At 51.9% G+C, this 8,374-nt stretch overlaps 1 protein-coding gene across 1 annotated transcript; it reads right to left on the reverse strand.

Moving 5' to 3' along the window:
- Positions 1 to 3,704: 3,704 nt before the first annotated feature.
- Positions 3,705 to 8,360, reverse strand: TMEM187 (transmembrane protein 187). The gene has a single exon (XM_087427507.1). It carries the CDS (start codon positions 4,834 to 4,836, stop codon positions 4,066 to 4,068), a length of 771 nt encoding a protein of 256 aa, XP_087283633.1. The 5' UTR covers positions 4,837 to 8,360; the 3' UTR covers positions 3,705 to 4,065.
- Positions 8,361 to 8,374: the final 14 nt, after the last annotated feature.

An 8,374-nucleotide genomic window follows, 5' to 3' on the forward strand; every position in this document is an offset into this window, starting at 1 on the left:
GCTTTGCCTGTCAGCCGTGCTGCACTGAAAGAGCTTACACAGGCCTACGGCCCTGCCTCTCCTCGGTGAGACCCGACCGCGGCGGGCGCCCGGTCACCAGTTTGGGAAATTGTCATGTTGACAATGAAGACGGCTGCACTGTTTTATTTCTAAATGTAAATTTGAACTATTTTATAATAATATTTTATAATATTATTTTAATAATTTATAATTAAAATTTTATAATGAAAAAGGTCTGAAGCAGCTGTAGGAGATGTTGAGACCAGACAAAGCTAACTGATACATAGACAAGGATAATCAAGGTGCCCAGAGACCTGCTGTAAGCAAGGCCGGAACCCAAAGCTCTGAAGAACAAGACAGACAGACAGACATGACTACATAAATCTTCAACCATGCTGCCTTAAGATGCCCCCAAAAGACAAACCATAGATCAAGAAAACATATTTATCATCTGTATGACAGATGAATGGTTAATATTTATAATACTACAAAAAGAGCTCTTGCAAATTGAGAAGAAAAAGTCCAAAAATGAGGAAAGGATATAAACAAGCAACTTACAGAACAAATGCAAACTTCCAACAGACAAATGCACGCACCAGTTGTGCAGCTATATGTGTGCGTGTGTATGTGTGTGCGCCCATGTGGTGGGGTCATGAGCTAGTCACGATAACATCTCGCTTTGCCCCCATCACATTGGTAGAAACTGAAACAGTGTGCTAACACCTTGCTGGGAGAAACGTCTACCATGAGCCTCAGTGGGACAAGTAACACACTCCTGAGACCAACCTAGAGGAAGGTGCGCTCCAGGCCGCAGGGGCAAGGTGGCCGCATGCCGTTTCCAGCAGCACCGCTCGCAGGAACGAAAGCTGAGAAGGAATTGGAGCACTGGATGAGGACAGGGGGAAGGAGCCTGGTACCAGCCCCAGCTGAGCACGGGATGTCACTAAAGCACAACAGGGCCGGGGCGGCATCTGTGCCCATCAGGTGGCTCATTGTCTGTCCGTCACCCAGGAGCCTGTATCACCTACACAATCAGAGCAAAACCACCGGACCAAAACCTCCAGTGTTTTCACTGGAGGGCAAATCCCTAGGCCACGGTACGGGAAAGCAAGAGGCCAGGCAGCAACATGACTGTCCCTTCTTCCAGGGAAGGGGAGAGCGATCCTTTGTGCTGAAGAGGCAGGATGCCTGGCTTTCTCATGCTCAGTGTTGCAACTTTCGGCCGAGCCAAACTTCTAGAGTTTCAGTTTCTATAAAATGAGGGGGTTGGCACAGATGGTTTCTAAGATCCTCTAAACCGTTAGGACAAATGCGGAGAGAGGGCCCATCTGGTAACCATTGACTTCTCAGCTGTGCGGGGTAAGATGGAGACAATGACAATAACAACACAGGATAACCGACCAGGGAAGGGCAAGAACTGCTCAGAGGCACTGCGGACTAAAGGGCTGCAGAGCTCAGAGCAGAGCTAGGAGAGGACACAGCCACCAGCCTCCTTCCTCTAGCGTATCAAACATTGCTGGCACCCTCAAACTTCGGAGCAGGGCTGAGGCAGTCTGAGGTCCCGGCCCCAGAAGCCAGGGCTCGCCAGGGCTGGAGGGGACACAGGAAGCTGTGTGGCTAATGCCGGCCACACTTTGAGACACATTGATCAAAAACAGGGGTTAGGGAGAGAAGGTTCCAGGCCTCTGGCTTTGGTCAGGTGGGCTCAACGTTGCGTTGTCTGATCTAGCAAATAAAAAGACAGGACACGCAGTTAAACTTGAATTTCAGATAAACAATGAACAATTTTTTAGTATAAGCATGTCTCATGTGAGATTTGGGGTACATTGCTACTAAAACATTATTCGTTGTCCTGCATTTCATCTGATATCCTTGGATGGGAGCCCCGGCAGGAGAGAATGGAGTTGGGCTACTGGAGGTCTCTGCCCCGCCCGAGGGCTCCCTTCTGCACGGGTCTCTCCTTTGGGTGGAGTCCCCCTGCCCAGGGTCTCCCCAGGCCCCCGAGTGGTAAGGCTCCCTGTGGCCCCTCCCCCCAGTGGTGTGCATAGTTCTCCACGAAACTGTCCTGAATCACCCTAATCTGAGTGTGCCACCTGTTTCCTGTGGGGACCCAGCCCGACACAGGAGTGTAATAAACCCAGAAGGTTCTCAGGGTTATTTATTAAATAGGTATTGGTAAAAATAGAATAGAATAAAACAAAATAAAATAAAACATTATTGGTGCTTGCAGCTCAAAAGTGTGGAATGAACCAGACAATGCAAAGGCCCAACAATTCTCTGTGGATCTACTCTGTCAACGAGGGAAACAGTGACTCAGAAATAGCAAAAGGGGAAACTCACTTGGATACCAGGTGAAGAGCCTGCCCCATACAAGAACCTGGTCCCCTCACATTCCTCCACCCTCCCACCCCCCATCTCTAACTGCGCCACCCAAGGAAGCACGTCTTCCCCCTCCCTCCCTCCCTCCGGCCTCTTTGAGGTACAGGCGGCCTCTCTGGAGATGCCTATAGCCTTTTTCGTCTTCTAGGGCATATAGAGCCTCCGAGACAATGAATGGAACCAAGCTGTCTCCCCAAGTAAATGCTGCCCCAGCTCTTCACCCACCTGCACACCCTGCCTCAGGCCCCAAGCCCTGGGCCAGGCCCCACCATGTGCTCAGGCCTTGGGGAGGGATAGAGGCTGGCTGGCTGCTGCCCAGGCAGAGGCAATGCTGGTGGGCCCTCATCGGCTGGGTTTTTCAGGTGACAGCTTGGTTGAGACCCACCCATCCACTTGAAATAGAACATCCGGCTCAGGTACCCAGTTTCAAAAGCATCCCGGTAGTCATAGCAACAGTCCGCAGGTCAACTGGCGTGGCTCCAGGGACAGGGGCCTTGGGGGGCCATGAGCAGATGCATGTGGGCAGCCTGTCTTGAGAAGGCATTGGGAGAGACAGGGCGTCCTCTCTCCTCTGCCCTTGCCTTTGTCTTTAAAGACCAGATGCCTTTCAGGTCACAGGGGATGAACAGACTTTCTAAAAACACGTTAACAAGTGGGAAGAAAGCACACAGAGGGGATGGTATCCAGGGGTCTGCAGAGGGCAACCCAAAGGCAGGACCCCCAGCACCTCTTTGACCGCAGCATCCCCCTCGGGCTCACTGGTTCAAACATTGCCATCTGCACAAGTACACTGGGGAGTTTAAAGATGCCAACTACAGGGCATGACCCTGAGATGCCATCAGATCATGGTTCCTAAGGACCTGGGGTGACGGGGATGCAGGGATTGCTCGGACCACGCTTTGGGTCTCTCCAATGGCGACAGACACACAACACTTGAGTAACCCTGGCCACTAAGCACATCTAAGCCACACCCTAGCTCTGAGGGCAGACCCACCAAGCAACATTCTGTTGAGAATTCAACTTTTGACATTTATGTGTTTCTTCATCTAGACGTACTCTGCCTTGTTCCATAAAGGATCTGAGGTGACGTGGCTTCCATGTGACCTGCTGTCTTCTTGGCAGTCAGAGATGTCATGGTGCCTTGTGCTCTGGCCCTCTGACTTCCCTACCAGTCTGCTGGGCTTGTGTTTAACGTGACTCAGTCTCCCTGAACCCAGTCACCTCTGGGGACACTCACTGGTTACCCTGCTGTCACTGGCCCGCACTTGTAACCGACACCCCAGAGCTATTACAGACAGCCATTCTCTCTCCAACTGCGAGTGTGATGGATTTCTTGGGGTCATTTCCCTGCAACATTTTATTTTGAAAAATTTCAAACTACACAAAAGTTACAAGAATAGTATAATGAACCCCCACATCCCCTGAATCTAGATATTTGCTTTATCTCTTTGAAAGTAAGTTGCAGAGAGCATAACATTTCACCCCTAAATACTGAAGCCCATAACTTTGGAGGCAGGGACAGTCTTCATCATATAAACATCATCACATCTTTGTATCTTCTCACACCCAGGAAATTTAACACTGATGGCAGAATGTCATCTGATAGTCCGTTTCCATGTTGGGGAGTCAGCGGCTTAAGTAACTTCTTTCCATATTTTAATGCATCCTCCTCTCAGAAGGAAGTCTTTAGCAAGTGTTTAAATTTGTTAGAAACAAGAATGCAAAGTGGAACTGGAGCACATCACAGACTTTGGACCAGAAGTGGCCTGTGAGCTGCTGGAAGAAAGGCCACTGGGTGAGCTGATGGTCATATAGCTTAAGGCCCACAAAGCCCAGGCAGGAGAGCACACCCAGAGCCAAGTATGCTCCTGAGGAGGCACTGCCATAGCGCCCATGGGCACGCAGGGCCTGGCCCACAGTGGCTGCAATGTGCACACCCAGCGCGACCTCAAAGCCCTGGGGGTGCAGCAGGGCAAGGCCGTAACTGCACAGGGAGAGGCACTCGATGGCGAGGAAGCCCCAGGGTGTCCAGCCCCTGTCTAGAAAGAGGCACCAGGCCACTGGCCACGCGAAGATGGGCAAGGTGAGCCACTGGTCGAGCACGGCCGCGAGGGGCATCTGCGTCACGATCCGCAGCCACTGAACGGGGCCATAGACCAGGGCCATGCCAGCAAAAATGTCCTTCATGTAACGAGCCCTCTGCACCTCTGCGGGGCGCCCCAGGGCGCTGGCATCTCTCTGTAGCCAGTACATTCCCAGGAGCACGTAGGCCAAGTTAATGACCGAGTTAAAGGGCATGGCTAGGAAGGCGGGGAGGCTGGCTACTGGTGCTTCAGCATAGTGCTCATAGCCCACTTGGATGAGGACGCCTTTGAAAACGCCCGTGTAGACGGTGGCTGCGCAGAGGCAGCTGGCAATGGCCACGTGGAAGAGGGCCTGCCCTGACTCAGGCTTCATCTGGAAGCCTAGGTGTGACTCTGAGGCAAAGAGCTTAAAAGAGCAGCAGCCTCCACGTTCCTTCAGAATTCAGATAAACAGCTTTTGCAAAACACTCCTCGGCCTCCAGGCTGAGCCAGCAGGAAGAAGTCCTGTGATCTCCGATGGGAGGGATCTCCGAGGCAGCCGTGGCGCCCTCGGCCCAGCATGGCAGGGGCAGGCCAGAGGAAGCCAGGCTCCTGCTGATTGGCTGGCACGAGTGGAAGAACGTTCTGCCTTTTTCCTTTGTGGTTAGAAAAAGAGTGTGGTTAGAAAGAAGACCATCCAAAAACGAGCCTCCATCTTCCCGCTCTCAGCCTCAGGATCCACCAACAGTTTTCACCAGAAAAGACAGAAATCAAAGTGAAGCGATACCCACAGTATGTTCACTTTCTTATGCATGGCCTCTAGAAGCCTCTCTCTCCTGACACCTGTGCTGTTCTTCTTTCGTCTGTGCTATAAAAAGCCTGCTCACTGCCCTAGTTCCCTCGGAGCCCCTGCATTTAGAGACATAAACCTTCTCTAGGTCTGCTATGACAACTCAGAATGGGCTTTCCCACCTCAGTGGTGTTAGAAATGTGGACGATTCCAGGCCAGCCCTAATGCCCTTTTAACCAAATACCCAGGGGAACTCAAGACCATTAGCTGTGGTCCAAGTTCTACAATATAAGGCAAGGGATGGCATGGTGCTGGAGGAGGAGGAGGAGGAAGAGGACGAGCATCTCCCACCTGCTTCTCAGGTGTGAGGCCAGGCCTGCTCCCCTCCCCTGAAGTGCTGTACAGTCCCAAATCACCTGCTTTCCTTGGCCCACAATAAAACCTTCCATTTCCTCCAGTCACAGAAACAGACAGACAATTTAGAAATTTATCACTGACTGTTAACTGCTTTGGGGCCAGCTGCAGTGTGAGTTGGCCTAGTAGACAAGAAATGTATTAATATCAAAGAAAGAAGAGGATTAAGGCTCTGAAAATGACTCAAAGTCAAGACGGCAGGCAGGCAGGTGTGGGAACGAGGACTGTCTGTGTTCAAACCCCAGCACCCACCTACTGTGTCACCTTGGGCCTTAACTGTTCTGGGCCTCAGTTTGCATACCTGTAGAACAGGACCCTACCAGAACCTCTGGCCGAGTTGTTGTGTGGATTAAACGAATTCTTATATACGTAGACCACTTCGCACGGTGTATTTTTGAGGCACAGTGTTGTGTCGTGTCTCCCCACACCCCCGACAGCTGGGATCCTGAAGGGTGGGTGGGGCAGGCTCTAACTGCTCTCCCTCCAGCACAGTGCAGACCTGCTCCAGTTCAGGTCAGCTCAGTTCCAGCATGAAGCCAGCGCCTCTGCTCCTCTTCCTCACCCTCTCACTGGTCTTATTTGCCATTTCACTTCTCAGATGGGCCCTGGGGGCCCACCTGGATTCTCTGGGGAGGGCACAGCTGCACCTCACGCTGAGCTTTCTTGCTCCCGTTCTGTCTTGGGGGTCCGTTGTTAGGAGGACCATGAGGCCCAGCACTTCCATGAGTGAACTGAAGCCCTCAGCCCGACTCTGCGTCTCCTCGCTGACCACAAGCCTCCATCTCAGCATGTGGGACTGCCGCACACCGCCCCCAACCCCCTCCTCTCTGACTACGGAGGCTCCAGGTCCAGGGGGCCGCCCCTGCCCCAAGGTTCCCAATTCCAGGCTGGCCACTGCTAACATGATCTGCACTTTCTTTAAGTACCTAGTATTTTCTTTAAGTACCCTTGGATTGGATCATGTCAGCCTCTGCTTAACACCCTTCAATGGCTGGCTTTCCACTCCACGCACGATCACGTCCCAACCACTTGGCCAGACATCAAAGTGCCATTCCCAGGTGGCCCTGCAAGCTCCCCAGGCCCACTCTGTCCTCCAGCTAAATGAGACTCTGCAGTCCTTATTCCCTCCTGTGTCTGGCCTGCTCACACCCTCAACTCGGCTGTCATTTCCTGTCAGCGGCTTCCCCATTCAGCTCCTGACTCCAGCTGAGAAGCCAGCTGAGGCCCCGCCTGGGCTCTGGGTCCTTCCCTGCACCCGTCTGGGGCCTGGATCCCTGGCAGAAAGTGCCAGGCCTTTGGGGCCCTATGTGGCCCACGTTAGCCTGACCCTCTTGTCTGCTGGGAAGCATGGAGGAGGGCCAGGGACAAGAGCCAAACAGTATCAACTTGATAGAGAAGGAGGTCCAGGAAGGGCGTGGAAAGCGACTCTTCTCTCCAGCAGCCAGGCAGAGTCCACACCAGCCCTTGTGCAAGCTGAAAGAGACACGTAATCAAACCAACTTTCCAACTCCACCAGGAAGACTTTATGGTCTAGCTCCTCCATACCCCCAAACTGCCATGACCCTTGTCACATGACACTCAAAGTTATTCACAGCTTCCCCCAGCACCTGGCACACAAAGGCCAAGGGCTTAACAGCGTCGGCCCAAAGTTCTGGGGTCTTTTGCAGAAGTCCTGCAAAGCATGACAAACTCTCGGCTAAGGGGTTAACGTGTGTTCCTTTGACTCTCTTGCTTCCTGGGGCTGTATGTGTTTAAGCAGAAGCCACTGTGACCTGTCACAGTGGTGGCTTCTTAGGCCTCTGGCATTTATGACAACTGCTTGTGCCCCTGACCGCCCTTGCTGCCTTTCTGCAGATAAGGGAATGCCAGCCTGAGGGCTGTAATGTGGCACATCCCTAGCAGGCGAGGTCAATCTGGGCCACTGGATGCCCAAGGAGCCAGGAGCAACCACAGTGATTCCTGAACTCTTGGGGGAGAATTTCTGAAGGTGGGCAAGGCCCCTGGAGATCAACAGCTTGGCTTCCTTATTTTACAGGGGAGGGACTGGGGGCCAGAGAGATGAGGTGAATGGTCACTTAGGGCAGTTGGTGGCACGGCCAAACAGGTGAGGGCTCTTGTCCTATGGCTGTGTCACAGGCTTCTTTGGCCTTTCTCAAACAAATGCTTCCAAATGCACAAACTAAGACAGAGAATTAAGACAGAAATCTAATATATCAAAAGACGTTATTAAAATATTTTTGAAAATGTGTGATACGGTAACATATCTGCTTCTTCATTAATAGGTTAAATTACAAGATCTATGGGTAGGTCGAATAACTACAGTAACTTCAAAGTACTTATTCTGCTTGCCGTTAGTTCTTGGAATTTAGTTAATTTCAGGCTATCTACAACAAACGCTGTATGATCTGAAACGATGTCATTTCCATTGGTGACAAAGTCACCAGGCTAACGCTCTGTGCTCTGCTGCCTACCCTCGTAATCGCGGGAAAGGCCGAATTTCAGCTAGAGGCTGGTGAAAATAAAGATGAAATAAAGATGAGGAGGAAAAACAAAGGAAATAAACATGAGAGAAAGTGGAAAAATCATGCGTTGTTGCTCCAAGCTCCCGGACACCAGCGCAGGACCCCTACACTACAGCCTGCGTCTGGCAGTGAGGATCACGGTGTAGCGTCCAGGCGGCCTCCCGCAAGATTTGGAACATGGGGACGACGCGGGTACCCACCTCTCA

The sequence above is a fragment of the Ceratotherium simum genome, chromosome X (genome assembly GCF_057802395.1).
Source record: "Ceratotherium simum simum isolate JZ-2026a chromosome X, ASM5780239v1, whole genome shotgun sequence".
Taxonomy (NCBI): Eukaryota; Metazoa; Chordata; class Mammalia; order Perissodactyla; family Rhinocerotidae; genus Ceratotherium; species Ceratotherium simum.

Excerpts from the sequence above, each read along its gene's own strand:
- TMEM187 (XM_087427507.1), bottom strand. The coding sequence starts at position 4,836 with ATGAAGCCTGAGTCAGGGCAGGCCCTCTTCCACGTGGCCATTGCCAGC.